This window comes from Erinaceus europaeus, chromosome 8, assembly GCF_950295315.1.
Source record: "Erinaceus europaeus chromosome 8, mEriEur2.1, whole genome shotgun sequence".
NCBI lineage: Eukaryota > Metazoa > Chordata > Mammalia > Eulipotyphla > Erinaceidae > Erinaceus > Erinaceus europaeus.
Window position 1 is genome coordinate 53,464,677 of NC_080169.1, and position 19,753 is coordinate 53,484,429.

Consider the following 19,753-nt stretch of genomic DNA (forward strand, 5'->3'; position numbering starts at 1 on the left):
TGGTTCTATGATAGGATTCTCTCCTGCTCCACCCCCTCCTTATCACACACTGATCCCTTCTTTGTCACACTCTGATTTTCACCAGTCACTTTTCTCTCCACCCTCTCTATATCACATCCTGTTTCCACCCTACTTGGAGAGTATAAAAACAGCTGCTCTTCTGATTAAAGACACTTGGAAATTGCTTTCTGGCTCCGAGAGTTCCAGAGTGTATCTCCTGCGGAAGTTGGTGCAGCACGAGTTCCTGATCCCTCTCCCACACAGCAGCCTAGATCAGCTCCAGTTGAATTCTCTCCAACCCAGAGAGCACTAGCTCGGGAAGAAGTACCCTCAGGCTATCCCGGCATCTGGCGCCTGAACAGGGACCCGTAAGCAGCAGATTTACAAGAAGACATCTTAGATAAGTACACACCTTTTGGGTATCTGCAATATTGTGTTAAGGCACTGTGATTTTTTTTCTTTCTTATTGTTTTCCGGAGATCTTTCCACCATGGAAAATCTTTTCCAAATCCTGCATTCTTTTTCCAGTATACAATTTTTATATATCTGGGACATTTTTCTCGGGGCTTCACCTTATATCCTGTTGATCATCATAGCAGCTTTTAAGGGATATATAGGTCAACCTCTCAAAAGGCTTAAGGACCTAGAGGCTGAGGTCAAAGTGATAAAGGAAGTAATCATAGAACTTAACCAGCACCTTAAAAACAAGAAGAAGCAAAGGCCTGTCGTGATCTTGACCCACCCTAATTCCTCTGCATCTTGCCCTGAGGCCCCTATTTTGGCATCTTGCCCTGAGGCCCCTATTTTGGCAGACACGTGTCCGAATTCTCCTTTGGACTCCACAGCCACTTCTTCGGCCACCCCCATTTTGGCAGAAACGTGTCCGGAACCTCCTGCTGCCTCCACGGCTGCTTCTTCACCCCACCCTGTTTTGATAGACATATGTCCGAATTCTCCTGTAGCCTCCAAAACCACTTCTTCGGCCACTTGTCCAGAAGCTTCCACTTCGATGACTCCTCCTACCGCTACACACTTATCAGAGCAAGTCCACACATTTCCGGTCAATGTTGCCCCCAATAGACAAAAACCTCAGGCCTGGTATCCATATTCCGCCACAGACCTGAAGGAACTACGCCAGGCTATCAAAGATGACGGTGTTCATGCCCCATGGACCAGGTCCATTTTACGAGGCCTGCTTCAGAACCTTAATACCCCTCAAGATTGGAGAGATGTGACTCGTGCTACGCTCCCAGGCCCCCTCTTCCTGCAATGGGAGGCATTCTTTCGTGACGAATGTTTACAACAATCGCGGAAAAATATTCAAAATCAGCCAGAGGGTAATTTTGATGCATTGTTTGGAACAGGCCAATTAGAAACAGGGATTCAACAGGCGGAAGCCAAGTTTCCAGCGGGGTATTTTGATCAAGTATGCCTGTGTGCATTAAAAGCATGGGAGCGATTAACACCACCCATGGGAGCAGCCTCAGCCCCCATTCTCTCCCTGCAACAAGAACCTGATGAATCCCTCGCTAAATTCATTGCCAGGGTCCAGTCGAGTTTGGAAAGGAAGATTTATAATCCTGACGCTCGTTTTCTCCTTCTGCGATCCATAGTCTGGGATGGAATGCTTCCGCATTTTCGACAGGCCTGTATCACTCTTAAAAACGAACACCCAGATACTTGGATTCTAGCTACACAGGATCTCAGATCAAGCTCTTTTCAAGGACCTATGTTACAGGCCTATGCAGCTACCTTACATAAGCAAAAAGGAGCTTGCTTTCAGTGCGGTCGCCAAGGGCATTGGCGTAACCAATGTCCAAAAAATAGACCGTGACCCCGCCTCCAGTCAGGACGACCCCGCCTCCAGTCAGGACGACCCCACCTCCAGTCAGGGCGACCCCACCTCCAATCAGGGCAGCCCCGCCTCCAGACAGGGAATCAGAGACCACGAATGCCTTGTCCCAGATGCCAGAAAGGATTTCACTGGAGGAGAGATTGTTGGTCAAGGTTCCATAGGAATGGCACGCCTCTGCCAAATGTAAACAGGGATTTAAACTAGGTATGGGGCTTCCCTTAGCCCCACCCCCAAGAGGGAAGGAAGCAGGTCGCCCGCTTGGTGCTGTGCCCTTCTTCCACAAACAGAAGCCCAGCTTGGGACCCAATCCGTTGCTATACCCACCACGCCAAGTAACAATAACAGAGGGTGAGCAGAAGGAGGAACCCGTTGTATGTGGGAACTTCCAGCATAGAAATAACCGGCTGGAGCAAGAGAACAGCTCAAATTCAGAGCCTGAGATTTTATGGACCACCCCTGTTTTAGAAAGGGGTCACCCAACTATGACAGTAAAGATTGGTAATATTCCTTTTAAGTGTTTGATTGACACGGGAGCAGATAAGACAATATTAAGACAAGCAGAGGTTCCCCAGAGTTGGGAACTCCTCCCAGGACCACGCTTACATGGTGTTGGAGGATTGACTCAGGCATTCCTCACACGAGATTCCCTTGTGTGGGAAGATCCAGAAGGGACTACCGGACGCTTTCAGCCTTTAATAGCTGATATAAGCACCAATTTATTGGGAAGAGACTTGCTGGAATCTTTAGATGTAGTGATATCCTCAGACACCTCTGCAGGACACCACACTCACTCCTGTGAGACTGCTAGACCCAACCAGCACCCCCAATACTAACTGCCACTGTTCGTAACAGAACTCCCCGCTTAGATTGGCTTTCTAATGAGCCTGTCTGGGTGGAACAATGGCCTTTGCCTAGGGAGAAGGTAGAAATTTTTAAAAAACTCGTCCAAGAGCAGTTATCTTTGGGACACATTCGTCATTCTCGGAGCCCATGGAATACTCCAGTCTTTGTAATTAAAAAGCGCTCAGGAAAATGGCGCCTCCTCCAAGATCTTCATGCAGTTAATAAAACCATGCAGGTTTGGGGCTCCCCCCTAAAGGGGTTTGCCTCTTGCTTCTGCAATTCCCACAGGAATTCCAATCATAGCTATTGATATACAGGATTGTTTTTTCTCTATTCCCTTACACCCACAAGATTGTAAGCGTTTTGCTTTCTCTGTTCCTTCTATTAATAATGCCAGCCCTGCCGATAGATTTGAATGGGTGGTACTGCCCCAGGGCATGGCTAATAGTCCTACTATTTGTCAAGAGGTTGTTAAATCTGCCCTTTTTCCATATATTCATAAGGGCCTTAAGGTTTTTCATTATATGGATGACGTGTTAATATGGGGAGAATTAGATACAGATCTCTCCGCCCTACGTGATTTTCTAATCCCTGCCTTAAAGAGAAGTGGACTTAATGTAGCTCCTGAGAAGATACAGCTAATCCCTCCAATATCTTTCTTAGGCTCAGAGATTTCCCTAACGCAGATTCGTCCTTTAAAACCTTGTGTTACTTTTCCTTCTAATCTCACTCTTGCTTCTTTACAAAGTTTTCTTGGAAATTTGAATTGGCTTAGGCAGTATCTTTATCTGCCTACGAGCTGCCTGCAACCACTGTTCGATCTGTTAAAAGGAAACAAACAGCCCTCCTCAAAGCGTATGTTAACCCCCGAAGCATCCTTGGCTCTGGAAAAAGTTAACCAGGCTCTCCAGGACATGCACCTCGTTCGATTCTCCCCCTCCTCTCCAGTAAATCTTCTAATCTTTAACTCCACCCCCACGGTAGTGGGGGCATTGTGGCAGAAACATGGCGTTCTCGAATGGCTTCATACGCCAGTAGGTGGAGCTCCAAGACTCCTTACCGAGATTGATGCCTTAGCATTTATGGTTCGCCAAGGAAGAAACAGATCGGTTCAGGTCTTAGGAAGGGAACCAGATTCAATCATTCTTCCCTTTTCTCTCACTGATACAGAATGGCTCATATGCCACCATTCTCGTTTTGCCATAAGTTTAATGGGTTTTCCAGGACAATTAGATAATCATTTTCCCTCTAATAATTTGATAGCTTCTTTACCTCTGTTGCCTCTACTAGTACCTAAACTTTTCTCTCGAGATCCCATCCCCTCTGCTCCTACAGTGTTCACTGATGGTGGAAAAAAGGGAGCTGCTGCCCTTATATATTATCCAGACCAGCAATACCCCAAACCTCTCTTTACTGAACTTCCTGATAATTCCCCTCAGTACAAAGAACTTTATGTGTTTTCCTTGCATTAAAACCTGTACCAGAATCCTTCAACCTTTTTTCTGACAGTGTGTATACTGTTAACTTACTTCCATGGCTTGCTCGATCTTATGTAAGAATTGATGACAACCCACTTTCTCCTCTTTTAATTCAAATTGCCTCTATGCTCTGTTCTCGAACCCATCCACTGTATGTTCAGCACCTACGTTCCCACAGCCCTCTTCCTGGTCCCCTGTCCGAAGGGAATGCTGCAGCTGACCGCCTTGCCTCCACAGGAATTCTCCTAGCCTCTGTCTCTAATCCTGCTGACTTTCATTCCCTAACCCATGTTAATCTTAAAGGTCTTCGAGCTCGATTTCCTGATATTCCTCTGCCACAGTTAAAACGTATTCTTGCTACATGTTCCTCCTGTGCAGGTCTAATCAAAACACCTGCTATTCAGACTCTAGGGGTTAATCCTCGAGGTTTAAAAGCCAACGCTCTTTGGCAAATTGATGTTACCCACATACCTAACTTTGGCAAACAAAAATATGTGTTCGTCTCAATTGATACCTTCTCTAAGTTTATGTGGGCTACAGCTCAAACTGGAGAAAACTCAAAAAAGCTTATAAGCCATATGCTCTCCTGTTTTGCTGTAATGGGCTTACCTCTTCAAATTAAAACAGATAATGGACCTGCTTTTACCAGCAAACAATTTAAAGATTTTTGTTCCCTCTGGAACATTACTCATACTACAGGCATTCCGTATAATCCACAGGGACAAGGCATTGTTGAGAGGGCCCATCAAACTCTTAAGGCTCAATTAAATAAAGAAAAAGGGGAAATGTACCCCCCTAATATCCAGCTGGCAAAAGCCTTAACTACATTAAATCTCTTTAATATTTACAAAAACTCAGACCAACCTCCTATAATTCTTCATTGGCAAACACCACCCACCCTCCCAGCTATTAAAGTCAAATGGAAAGACCCACTTGATTAAATTTGGAAAGGACCTGACCCCCTGTTGACTATGGGGAGGGGTTTCGCATGTATTTTTCCACAAAATTACTCCAAGCCTGTTTGGGTTCCTGCCCGCCATGTCCGGCAATACCCACATGATGGCGCTGATATCCCTGAAGAACAAGAAACACTGCAAGAAGACTGGCTGCAAGAGGACTGGCTACAGGATGCACCCCAGGATCCATAATACAGCATGGCAGAATAAAAAAAAAAAAATCTGATTCACAGAACTCTCCCCCCCCCCCGAATGAATGTCTTATGCTATGACTGGCCAGTTGTGTTTTGTGAGTGAGAAAAAAAAAAAAATTGAGTGAGTTGAGTGACCAAAATTTTTGTATGACCCATTGTGCTCAGAGTACTCTGAAAGTTAACTGACTTTATATCAAACGGCTGGACGCAGCCATGGTTTCTGGAGACGTCCAGAAACAGTCCAAAAATTGTTCATTCCCCCTTTTGATTTCTTTTTTAAGTCTTGATATCAATATGAAATGTTTAGTCTTAAACTGTGTGAGTAAAGATGGTTCAACTATGACAGTAGTTCTAAATTCACATTTGAAATGATATATCTTATTTACAAGTTTTTCTCCTCCTGTGTGTTATAAACTATATGTTTAATATGCGTGTTTCAAGTTTGGTAAACATTAACTTGACAGTTAAATTGTAACTTCGAAGTTACATTTTTACGAGAAGATGTAAAATCAATTCATTTAAGTAACTGAGTGTTTAAGGTAAAACTCTAAATATTCAATGTGACAATTCATCATCTCCTAAGTTAAAATACAAATTCTCTATACAGGACATTTTTGGAGGGCCCCCAAAAATGTCCTGTAAGCTATCTTGTGGAAATTAATCCACAACAAATTTGGCATCAATCTGATATTGTAAATGTACCAAAAAAAAAAAATGTCACTAAAATGTGTTAACTCTAGTAACCTGAGTTTGCTTAAAAACCCAATGTAAAAATAGTTAAGAATCAATATATGTAACTTAAATTTGGTATGAAAACTTTGCTATATAAAGACTGCTACATGAGGTCACGTAAGATGACCTTTACACAAAATTATAAAGATACCTAAACCAGTTATAATCATTGAGTTACCAATTGTAGTAAACTTCTAATTTGTTACAAAGTTTTTCCATAACTAATTGACTACAGCTATGACAAGCCTTCACATAAAGAAGCATCTGCTCATATAGAATCCCCAGAAATCCATCTTGGACCCCTGACCTCTGACATCACCCACAATTACAGCCATCCCCCGAAACCCATGATGTGACCTGACACGATCTGGAGAACCTGATTCACAGACTCCAAAGGACAAGACTTTCCTACTGCCTTTCTCTCAACCATCGGTGTCTGCTCTTCCTGCTTCTGTTTCGCCCATCATGTTTTGGCGGTTCCAGGTCACTCTCTACAGAGAAGAAAAGTTCCGGTGGCCGTCCTCATCCATCAAGATAGACGTGTGGCATTTATTTCCTGGCCGTTGACATTGGACTGATGCTTCTATAGAACTTGCTGGACACTCCTTTTATACTGCTGGACTTCTTGAAGAATGACTGTAGCAGTTCATAGAACTTAACGCCAGCTGACTCGGGATTTTGCAATGCCAGATCACCCCTCTAGCCCCTCGGCTTATCAGGCCCCCACTCCTCCACCCATCAGGCTCACTCTGTCTCTTGCTACTCTTACTTATCCCTCCCTGTCTTGTGCTAGTTATTTTTGAAGACACTTACACACTATCATTCTGCTTTCTTCCCAACAGGTTTCCGTTCACCCCTACACTGCTATTCCCCTGACAGAGATGAAGCCTTTTACAGACATTGACCCAGTTATATATGGCCATTAAGTAAGAGGAAGATGTTGGGGAATTGTGAGGATATGGTTGAGCTTGGAAGGGCTTGAGCCTGAGGGGTGTGTCAATCCTGTTAGTCTCTCTCTCCACGGAGAGGTTGAGCAAGGAGGGACAGTAGAACCCCAAAAAAGGTGTGCCTCTTATCAGTCTCCCTGCCTCACAAAGTGCCCCGCACTCCTGATACTATGGCAAAAAGTTAAAAAGAAAGGGGGAGATGTTGGGTAGTTGCCATCTCCCCCTGGCTTCTGCTTAACCATATGCCTATATAGGGATTTTACTGATCCAAAGCTTTGGTCTATTTACATAAATCACTTTTACATAAAGCACTCCAGGGCATTGGTGGTTCTATGATAGGATTCTCTCCTGCTCCACCCCCTCCTTGTCATACACTGATCCCTTCTTTGTCACACTCTGATTTTCACCAGTCACTTTTCTCTCCACCCTCTCTATATCACATCCTGTTTCCACCCTACTTGGAGAGTATAAAAACAGCTGCTCTTCTGATTAAAGACACTTGGAAATTGCTTTCTGGCTCCGAGAGTTCCAGAGTGTATCTCCTGCGGAAGTTGGTGCAGCACGAGTTCCTGATCCCTCTCCCACACAGCAGCCTAGATCAGCTCCAGTTGAATTCTCTCCAACCCAGAGAGCACTAGCTCGGGAAGAAGTACCCTCAGGCTATCCCGGCAATAGATGACATTCACTAAAGATATACTAGGCATACACCTCTATCATTTTATTCACCTCTCTGCTCAAAAACCACTCCTATCACTGTTTCATTTTTCTTCTTATCACTTATGAGAATCTCACATCATAATCCGTACTTAAGTCTCTGTTCCAATAAAACATTAGTACAAAACACAGGAATGACTCTGCTGTGAACTAATGAACTTTCAGCAATATAATACCTGGCATAAGTTATTTTAGAAATATTTCAAATTATTTTAGAAAGTCTTATGAAATGAAATATATATTGCTTTATAAAAGTTCACTAGCGGGAGTCGGGCTGTAGCGCAGCGGGTAAAGCGCAGGTGGCGCAAAGCACAAGGACCGGCATAAGGATCCCGGTTCGAACCCCGGCTCCCCACCTGCAGGGGAGTCGCTTCACAGGCGGTGAAGCAGGTCTGCAGGTGTCTATCTTTCTCTCCTCCTCTCTGTCTTCCCCTCCTCTCTCCATTTCTCTCTGTCCTATCCAACAACGACAACAACAATAATAACTACAACAATAAAACAACAAGGGCAACAAAAGGGAATAAACTAAATAAATTAAAAAAAAAAAGTTCACTAGCAAAGTATGCACATACTATAGAGCACATTAATGAGGAAGAAGGAAAATGATTATTAGATATGAGAAGGGATACGGGAATATTTGGGAAAGTCCTAGTGATGATATAGATGCAGAGAACAACCAAAATCTGGCTACAATGACCAGCCACAGGAAAATTAAAAAAATTAATTTTAATTGCTCATAGTAGGGTAAGCACTACATAGCAGGTCAGTTTTGTTTTGTTATATATTCTGTTTTCTTTAAACCTCTATTATATCATGTGATGACAGTCAACAACCTAGAACGACTACATTTAAACTCTCTTGTTGGATTTCAAGGTAATTTATAACTATTCCAAAAGACACACTGCAACAGGCTGGGAAGGAAACATAATGGTTATACAAAAGACTCTCAAAAGACCTGATGCCCTAATTACTCAATTCTTAGCAGCACTACAAACCAGAGCTGATCAGTGCTCTGGTCTCTCTTTTTCTTTGTGGATATTTTTCATTAAAATAAGCAAAATATTAAAAAAGAATTCACTGCAACACATTTCTTCAGCATAGACTAGTAATCCATTAATAAAGAACTTAACACACTTTGGGGCAAGCTTACCCTTACAGCTAGGCCCTTGTTCTAACTCAGAACCTCAATTTGAATACATTCTTACTTCATTTTTCCACTTATCCCAAGACTATTCTTCAAAGTCTAACACAAATCTCACTTCCTCAAGTTGCTATTAATTTCACACGTTTCTTCTCATTTGCAACTTGCACTGAATGTATAGTCAGTATCACAGTCTATCACGCACACCAGCTTTCTCCTTAACTGAACTATAAGAAATCTCCATTTTACTTCTCGTAATCACTAAGTGTAACATTAAGGACTCAATTACTAGTTATACATACAGACACATTTATGTGCAGTTGACTGAATCACTAATTGTTATTTCATATTAGAGGAAGGGCAGATTCCAACTGAACACTTACCAGATCAATAAGACTTTCCTGTATTCTGTTTAGAGTTGTTCTTAGTCTACTACTACTTAGACCTAGTCCTGTTGATTCTAACTGAAAAAGAAAAAGAAAATTATGTTATATTGTACTGGAGGCAAACTTGCAAATACTATTAAGTTCAAATTAAGTAGCTGATGTACTTTCACTTAGATATTACTTAGTCTTCAGATGGTTTCCAGTATTTAAACCTTTAGAAATAGCAAACAAAGAAGTCTTAAGGAAACAAGAATTATTTACAAATGTACATGTAGAGGTCACACTATTATCAACCAATCTCATGAATCACCAGAGGTCATTTGAATTTCTTTTCTACACGTTTTTTATTTTTATTACAAAAATTAAGAAATGTAGCTATTTATAGAGTATAGTGTTATATTTCTGTAGAAGCAGAATAATGTACTAATATTAATTTATTCTTGTATAGGATTATGTAGACAATCTAAATCTTCATCCAAAAATTAATGAGGCTTTTTATTACACTTAGTAAACTTTCCACAGTATAGAATACACTTACAACATCAACATCACAGTTTATTTTTTAATTTTTTAAAAACTGTTTAATTTATTATTATTATTGGATAGTGACAGAGAAATTGAGAGGAGATGGGAAGAGAGATAGAGAGACACCTGCAGCCCTGCTTCACCACTCATGAAGCTTTCCCCCTGCAGGCGGGGACCAGGGGCTTGAACCTGGGTCCTTGCACACTGTAATGTGTGCGCTTAACCAAGTGCACCACCGTCTGGCCCCCAACATCATAGAGCTTATTAAAAAAAAAAAATAGATGTTCCCCTGCACCACCATAAGCCAGAGCTGAACAGTGCTCTCGTTAAAAAATAAAATAAGACCTTTCAAAAAAAAAAAAAAACAGTTGGCTCTTGGTGTGATGATTCAATTAGTGAAGATCTATTCAACATAGAAACAATCATCTATACTGAGTCCTCTGTAAAATATTTAAAATATTATGTGTTAATAAATTCAAAGCAATGCTTATTTATAACTGTAAATTATACAGTCTTATAATTTATTTATAGAAATTATAGGTGTGTACACACAAGTGAATATTCACCTTTATTCTAATCTGAAATCCAAAAATGAGAAATCATTTATCCTCTTTATATTAAGTATTATTTATAGCCAAATTAGTCATTTTAAGCAAGTGGTTTAGAAAGTTTTAGTAACTGATAATCTTTTAATAAGCGCCACTCAAAATACTGAAGTTTCCTCACCTTTAAAAATATCCTAGGCTGGGCAGTGGCACACCTAGTTAAGCACACACATAACCATGTAAGGACCTGGGTTGAAGCCCCCAGCCTCTCACCTACAGTAGGGAATCTTCATGAATGGTATAGCAAGTCAGCAAGTGTCTTTTTCTCTCCCCTCCCCTCCCCTCTCAATTTCTCTCTGTTCTATCAGGTAGAAGAAAGAGAAGGTGTGTGGAGGGGAGAATAGCTGCTGGGAGCAATAGATTTATAGTGCAGGGGCAGATAGATTTATAGTGCAGGGGCAGAGCCCCAGCATGATCCTGGTGGCAAAATAAATAAATAAACAAACAAACAAGTGAATAAATATCTTCATGGTGCTGAAACAATAGCATAATACAACAACAACAATAATAATACTTTAAAATGTGAGGCAACAAAGGTCCCAGGTTCAATCTATAGCACCACCATAAACCAGACCTGAGCTCTGATAAAAATAGGTAAATGAATGGATAAATAAATTCCTTATGACTTTTGTAATTAGACATCTCCTGCCAACCCTGAACCCCTGATCTTTCTGTTACTCAAGGCAGAACCTGAGAAAAAATGTAAAGAAAAGGAAAACACAGCAGACACTTGAACTAGGTGAAGTCTATTGCAGCAAAGCCAATTTGTTTTTTTCTGAAGCTGATATAAATAGAAGCCTACAGCACATAATCGTCATGATTGACTTCATTCTTTTGTTTAGCATGTTTTTGAGATTCACCAATGTTTCAGTCATCTAGTATTTATTTTAAAAAAGTATTCATGTATTTATTTGATAGAGACAGAGAGAAACTGAGAGGGCAGGGGAGACAGAGAAGAGAGAAACACCTAGCTCTACTTCACTGCTCATGAAGCTTCCCCCTTGCAGGTGGGGACTGGGCCCTTGAAGTCAGGTCCTTGAGCATTGCAGCATGTGTGCTCAACCAAGTGTACTACCAGTAGGCCCTTCTTAATTAGTACTTCATGCTCTTTTATTTACTAATATATTTCCTAGCATGGAGACAGCACAATATGCTATTAATTCAACAGTAAATGAACACTGATGTTATCTCTTTGTGTAGGCATCATTAAATTCCTTTAGACAATTACCTAAAAGTGAAATTTTGACTCATAAAACAAATATATGTCACCATTGCCCACCCTACCTTATTTCATAAGGTGAAGGTCAATGTTATGGTATTTGGCTATTAAAGTTAGACAAGGTCATAAGGGTAGAATCCCAATGATGGGATGTTGGCATGCTTCTAATTCTGCTTCTAAAACCCCTTCTGTTTCATTGGTTTAATCCCCCCTGCTTAACACTGTATTCTATTTACATAAACCACTGTTAACTAAGCACTACCCTACCTCCAGGGCATTGGTTTAATCCTGCTGGTTCATACTCTTTTTGCTCCGCCCCCTCTCCTTGTCACACCCTAATTTTCACCAATCTCTTTTTGCTCCACCCTCTCTACGTCACATCCTGTTTCCACTCTACTTAGTGAGTATATATAAGGACAGGATTGTGATTAGAGATAGCTTAGATTGAGCTGCGTTTCACATGGATAAAGAGATACTGCTTCCCAGCTCAGTCATTAGTCCCTGGTTGTCTGTCTCCCGCCCGCGAAGCTAGCTCGGCATAACGGTGCACTGAAACAGGGACAGGAATCTCAGATCCACACACATGCAGCAGACGAAAGAAGACCAGATAAGTAAAGCAGCCATGGCCTGCCTTTCTACTTATGAAGAGGTTTTCCAAAGCTTCCACTCTTTCTTCATGAGACAGTTTCTCTGTCTCTGGAACATTTTGCTCTGGGCCACACTTTGGTTTCTTATGACTGTGATCGTAGAGCTTGTAGATGCGGGAAAATTTCTTGGACTTTTTGGACTTCCTCTCGCATGTTTTCCGCGGAGAAGGACTACTCTAACTTGAAGAGCATTCTCCAGTACCCTGGCAGTCCCCAAGAATGGAGAAATGTGGTTAGTTCTACCCTCCTGATTTGATTTTTTCTTCAATGGGAAGATGCTTTTAAAAATAGATGCCTGCAATCCTGCAGGAACAGTCAGGAGCACCCTAAATGGAATTTCGAGGAGCTTTTTGGACTAGGACACCCTCCGGGGACTCATGATGCTACATGGTGAGATCTGGATAATCTGGAAAAGCCTATGGCTTTTCTCTCGATTTCCCCCTCATTGTTCTCTCTGAATATCCCCCTAGTTGTTCTCTCTGAATATCTTAAGTTTGCTGTCTGCTTTCAGTTGCGTTTCATAAGAGAGTGATTTGAATGACTGAATTTTTGTATGACATTGACTTAAAAAAAAATGCTGGATGCAGCCATGATTTCTAGAGACATTCAGAAACAATCCAAAAAAAAATTTTTTTTCTCCTTTGATTTTTTTTTTTTTTTTTTTATGTCTTGGCATAAATCTGAAACGTTTAATCCTGAAAACTGTATGAGTTATGGGCGGGCAGATAGTGCAATGATTATGTTAATGATTCTCATGCCTAAGGCTTCTAACCATGGTTCTTTTATTGAGAACTGTTTAAACAACCTTAAAATCAAACTAGAAAGGACTTCCAATTATAATGGAGTTATCAATTATAGTAAAGTTCTAATCTGCTACAAGTTTTGTTTGACAAGTAAGTGAATTACAGCTGTCAAGTCTTTATATGAAAAAGCATCTACTCAAATGGAATCCCTGGAAATCCATTTGGACCCCTGTTCTCTGACATCGCCCACAAGATGGCAAGACTACAACGCACCCCCGGAAACCAATGATGTGACCTGGCACGACCTAAAGAAACTGATTCACAGACTCCAAAGCTCACTCTCTACAGAAAAGCGGAATTACAGTGGCTGACCTTCCCCATCGAGACAGACATGCAGCATTTCATCCCCTGGCATTTCTTCCATGGTCATCTGCTTTGGACTGACACTTCTATTGGACTTACTGGTACACCTCTTAGACACTTTATACAACTTTACAGCAGTTTCCCTTTATGCTGCTGGGTTTCTCAAAGACTGACCACAGCAGTGCATGGACTTTGCAGCCAGAGCCTTGGGACTTTATAGGCCACATTCCCCTCGCCTGCAGGCCCTGTCCCCAGAGGCAGGAAATGCCCATTGAGGCATGAAATGTCCCCAGAGGCAAGAGATGCCCACAGAGGCAGGAAACACCCTTTGAGGCAAGAAACGACCCCCCTCAGGCCTCCCCTCAGCATCACATTGGTCCTTGCTGCTCTCTTACTTGTTCCTCCATATCTTCTACCAGTTCTTTTGAAAATGCCTGTACAATATAGGTTTCTGTTCACCCCACACTCCTGATACTATGGCCATTAGTTAAAAAGAAAGGGGGAAATGTTGGTATGCTTCTAATTCTGCTTCTAAAACCCGTTCTTTTTCATTAGTTTAATCCCCCCTGCTTAACACTCTATTCTATTTACATAAACCACTAAGCACTACCCTGCCTCCAGGGCATTGGTTGAATCCCGCTGGTTCATACACTTTTTGCTCTGGCCCCTCTCCTTGTCACACCCTGATTTTCACCAATCTCTTTTTGCTCCACCCTCTCTACATCACATCCTGTTTCCACCCTACTTGGCGAGTATATATACAAGCTGCTTTTCTGAGTAAACACACTTGGAATTGCTTTCTGGCTCCAAGAGTTCCAGAGTGTATCTCCTGTGACGTTAGCTTGGCACTAGTTCCTGATCCCTCTCCCAAGCAGCAGCCTAGATTGGCTCCAGTTGAGTTCTCTCCAACCCAGAGAGCACTTGCTCGGGAAGAAGCACCCTCAGGCTATCCCGGCAATGGGAGTCTTAGAAGAAGAGAACCTGAGGAATGGCCATGTGCAAATGCAGCCAGACTCAACTCTTTAGAAGTCAGGAAGAGAAATTTAACTTAGAACCAAATTGACTGATACTGTGCTCCAGGACTATGCAGACTCCAGACTGTGAAAAATAAATTTGTTGTTTGAGTTACCCAGACTGTGGGACTTGGTTATGACAGTCAAGCAAAGCAACTGCATAACCTTGACAACTTAGTATTGTCAGTTCTTTTAAGTACAGTAATTTTAGAGCACATATAGCCATACACTGTAATGTGCTTTTGTGTCCATTTTTGTGTTGATAATTCATGTAGTACATCTGTTCACGTACTTATTAGCTACTAAACAAAATCTTCTTTGTGATGTATCTGACCATATTTTTTTTTGTCCATTGTTTGACAAGGCTACTTATCTTCCTATTAAGTTCTAAGAGTTGCTTATATATTCTGTAAACATGCCCTTTCACTCAATATTTTGAAAAATAGTCTGCAGTCTGACTCATTTCTTTTTTGTAGTTGTCCTTTGAAAAGCATAATTTACCTGTAAGTCCATTTTATCAGTATTTTCTTTTGATTCATTCCTTTTGTATTTTCTAAAGCATAAGCCTAATATAACATCACAATTTTCCAAGACTACTTCTAAAAGTTTCATAGTTTTGAATCTTATATTTAGACTTATAAACAATTTATATTATTATGGATGTTAAGAGAAAAGTTGTTTTATACACACACACACACACACACACACACACACACACACACACACACCCAAATGTTCCAGGACTAGTTGTTGAAATGGCTGTTTTCTTCTGAGATATATTAGCATCTTTTAAAAATCAATAAAACACAGAGTTATACAAAAGCTACAAAGAGGCAAGAGACTTGCTCACTTAAGGGTGGCCTTTTGGGCCAATACTAGGCCACCCCATCATCTGGGGCCCTAGTTAAGGAAATCCTTGATTCCCACAGATATAATATGGGACTAGGTCTCTAGTAGAGCCACCATCACTGGTCGTTTCCATCAGGAATATCACCATAAGCCCTCTGGTGGGCCTCACCAAGACCTTTCCCTTACTGTAGAGCAGCAATGGTAGGGTCTGCCCCACTCTCCAAAGGGAGGCTGGACCAGCCTGCTCTGCCACTCAAGGAAAACTGGTCCTGAAATGAGTGAAGCCTAGAATGTTCCCAACTGTAACCATAGGCTGTGAGGTCAGACTGACAGGGACTAGGAAGTTATACAGGCCCTGGTGCTAAATGTGAATATAAATGGGTCCTGAGTCAGATCAATGGGGTAAACAGTTAATTGTACTTATATACTTTATTCAAGTTTGGGAGCTACTCTCTGTCCTAATCCAGCTTTCTAGCCCCATTCTCAACTCTGACACCATCTTCCCCGACAATGTTTTTAGGCTACCTGCATGTTAGCTATAAAGCTCAGGCAAAAATACTAGTCATGGGCCCTTAGGAATATACTTAAAATAAGACTTCCTAGCTTCTCTTCACCCTAAGATCCCCACTCTCTGGTTCCTGTTCATTGTTCAATTTTATTATTTTCTCTTGCTTTGTATCTTAATATCTATCAGCTACCCAAGTTGCAGATGATACTATGATTCCATCCTGACTTCTCTGGGCAGATGATCTGAGGAGTGTGTCCCTGAACCTCACTTTTCCAGAGCCCTACCTTACTAGGGAAAGATAGAAAAAGGCTGGGGGAATGGACTGACTTGCCAATGCCAATGTCCAACTGTCGGGAGCCATAATGACACTGCACATCACGCCCCTAGATGGCACCGGCCACGTGGTGGCTAAACCAGTAAAGTGGTAAACAACTTTGCAGAGGTTGGACGATCCAACTGAACAGACTGCGTGCTGTACACGTGAACTGTTTTATGATTGGTAGAAGGCTGCATGATCTATGAATGCTGTATGCTTGCTTAATGCCCATTGGCTGACTATGTAACCGTGAAAAGTACTTAAGGTGGCCATAAGAAGGAAATAAAGGGAATTGAGGAAGAAGACTCTGGTGTCCGTGTCGTTGTTGAGGGCCGACAACGACAAGTGGTGCCGAAACCCAGGAATCTCAAAACGGTCCGTGAGTAAACTGAAAGCTAGTCAAACAGACTAGGGAGCTGCGAGAAGTGCAGGATTGTGATCACAGGTTAAGCTGCTTTGAAGCAGGGAGTCGCCATGGGAGGCTTTCAGTCAAGCCAGCGTATGGAGGGAACTATTAAGAAATTACTGAAGAGTAATGGGACCCCCGTTAAGACGGGGACCATTAGGACTTTCATGTCCACGGTAGAAGAGGTCGCTCCATGGTTCCTGGAAGAGGGACTTCTTACCGTCCTGCAATGGGAGCACCTTGGAGAAGTTTTTAGAAAGACAGAGGACAAGGAGGGGCCCCTGAGGCCGGGAACTTTAGGATTGTGGACCCTGATCAAATCCTGTCTAGTAAAGAGGGGAGAATCAGCAGAAGCCTGTGTGGATCCCGGAAAGGCTGACCTGTGCTGTGACACATAAAGATGACTCCCCCGCGTGCCCTGCTGATCATGATGATGGTGATGACGACGGCCAGGGCACAAACGCGAACCCTGTGGAGTCTGGCCCGCGCGTGGCCATTCCCCTTGCCAGTGACCAATGAGTCCAAAATCCTGCCAGCCTTCCTGTCCACAAATGCCTCCACGGGACTTCCTACAGTGCCTTTCGACCCGGCCACAGGATACTTCAATACCACGGACTTTCTACTCCAAGGGACTGTCTGCTTTCAAGCCCCCGGGGTCTCAGCAGACTCTGTCGGACCCTGCGTGACGCTTTTGAATCAGACCCTGGGACATTTCTCCAATAGCTCCGGGCGCCCCTGGGCAGTCACAATGACTTCTGCCACTGTCCCACGGGTCTGCCCTCGTCGGGTGTGCAACTCCACCTTGCAGGTTCCCGACCTTTAGCAACAGGTCTTTTGGAGGATATAACTACTCCTTTGGCAACCCCACGCAGGGTGCCCCAGTCAACCCTTGGCAAGTGTGGCTGTTCTGCACCTCGGGCGGGGGTTGCTCGGACATTTCCCCTTTCTCCTTTGTGCGGGGGGCTACGTGGAAAAACTGCACCTATTCTTATACTCCCGGAGAGATGTTTGAAACTAATGTTTCTCCTTCTGAATGCAATGCTACATTGAACTTCCCCCCTACACCTGTATGTGTACAGCCCCCGTTCATGTTCATTGTTCATGCTTTGGTTAATACCACTCAGCTGCCTTATAAGTCAGGGAGATGTAACCTGACACAATGTTGGAACGGTATGGGCACAGCTGTAGTGGCCAGGGTACCCACTTATCTCCCTGTACCCACTAAGATAGAGGAAGGAGAGTTAGAGATTTTGCTCCGCCCCAGGCGAGATTTTGGCATCACAGCAGCAATTGTTGCTGCCATTGCCGTATCTGCCACCACTGCAGCGGCGGCAGGCATTTCCCTAGCTACCAGCACACCTACTGCAGAAGCTCTAAATAATCTCACCGCATCCACAGCTGAGGCCTTACAAACCAATCTAGCTGTTGTTCAACACTTCAAAGCAGGTATCATGATTGTGAACCAAAGGGTAGACCTTCTCCAAGAGTCAGTTGAGCAAATAGAGGGTATGCTGGGCTGCTCATTGCATGCGGAGCATGCCTGGAGTGTGTGTCACCAGTACAGCATGGGTCAATAACAGTCTGGCAGCTAATCACTCCAGGCGATTATCCCTGATGCTCAATGGCACCTGGTCCGCTGAGTTTGACACGCTGACCAAGACCATGAGACACCAAATTTTCTCCATTAATACCACCAAAGTGCAGATTGCCACGGCAAAAGAGTTTGCCGCTTATGTGCTCTCGGCAGCCTCCCACCTAAAAGAATGGGCTGGAGTAGGGGTCCTTGGGACAGCGCTTGTGGGTGCCATCATCCTGGGCCTTTATTGTCTGTTCGTCTCAGAGCACAGGCTCGAGTTGAACGACAAATTATGGTCCAGGCCATGTTGGCTATCCAAGGTGGAAAGACCCCTCAAATCTGGCTAAGCATGCTGGACCAGTAGCCAAAGACGGGTAAGTTCCCTGGGGTTCCTATACCAACCTAAGACAGGCGGCGTGCCAAGCTGCCCGGCCACTAAAGACGGGTAAGGGTACGAACAATCTGGGACAACCTAAGACAGGCATGGTCCCCTGCTCATTTTATTATATATAAACGGGGGAGCTGTTGGGAGCCATAATGACACTGCACATCACGCCCCTAAGATGGCGCCGGCCACGTGGTGGCTAAACCAGTAAAGTGGTAAACAACTTTGCGGAAGTTGGACGATCCAACTGAACAGACTGCGTGCTGTACACGTGAACTGTATTATGATTGGTAGAAGGCTGCATGATCTATGAATGCTGTATGCTTGCTTAATGCCCATTGGCTGACTATGTAACAGCGAAAGGTACTTAAGGTGGTCATAAGAAGGAAATAAAGGGAATTGAGGAAGAAGACTCTGGTGTCCGTGTCGTTGTTGCGGGCCGACAGCGACATCCAACAGAAAAGCAATTACAGAACTCCCACCTTCTGTACCCCAAAAGATTATTGATTCATACTTCTAGAAGGGGAGCAATATTAGGGGAAGATGACCAATTGGCTCTGAACTCCAACCCCATCAAGACCCCAATACTCAGAGAGAGAAGAGGAAAACAGAAGTAGCAATAGGTGTTAGTGTGACTTAGAAAGGAAGGGAAGGGGAGTTGGGCAGTAGCGCAGTGGGTTAAGCGCATGTGGTGCAAAGCCAAGGACCAGCTGGATCCTGGTTCGAGCACCAGCGCCCCACCTGTAGGGGAGTCACTTCACACACTTGTGAAGTGACCTGTGAAGGTCTGCAGGTGTCTATCTTTTTCTCCCCCTCTGTCTTCCCTTCCTCTCTCCATTTTTCTCTGTCCTATCTAACAACAATACTACAACAATGAAAAACAACAAGGGCAACAAACAGGAAAATAAATAAATAAATTTTAAAAAAAAGAAGAAAAGAAAGGAAGGAAAGGTAGAACCACAGGAAAAAAAAAAATGGATGGATATATATATGATAGTCAACCCACATCTGTGACCTTAAGAGAATTACTACAGTTTCCAATGGAGGGAATGGGGACAGAACTTTAGTGGTGGAAACTGTGTAAATTATACCCCTGTTGTCTCATAATTTTGTAAATCAATATTAAATCACTAATAAAAATATATTCATGTGTCTATATTTGGACTGATTTTGTAGTTGTTGCATTGACTTATAGGGTTATTGTTAGACCAGTAATCCTATATCCTTATCACTGCAGTTCAAGAGTAAGCTTTGCAATAAGGAAATGTTAAATTCTCCAACCTTGTTTGTCCAAAAGAATTTGCTTCCGGGATTTTAGACCCAGAACCATAAAATACACATAAAAAACATCT

General features: G+C 42.8%; 1 protein-coding gene across 1 annotated transcript in view; it reads right to left on the bottom strand.

Moving 5' to 3' along the window:
- VPS50 (VPS50 subunit of EARP/GARPII complex) overlaps positions 1 to 19,753 on the bottom strand; it is a 156,256-nt gene that overhangs the window by 18,641 nt on the left and 117,862 nt on the right. Inside the window, exon 22 of the mRNA XM_060196224.1 lies at positions 9,244 to 9,324. Coding sequence (XP_060052207.1) covers positions 9,244 to 9,324 — 81 coding nt within the window. The remainder of the gene's footprint in view (positions 1 to 9,243; positions 9,325 to 19,753) is intronic.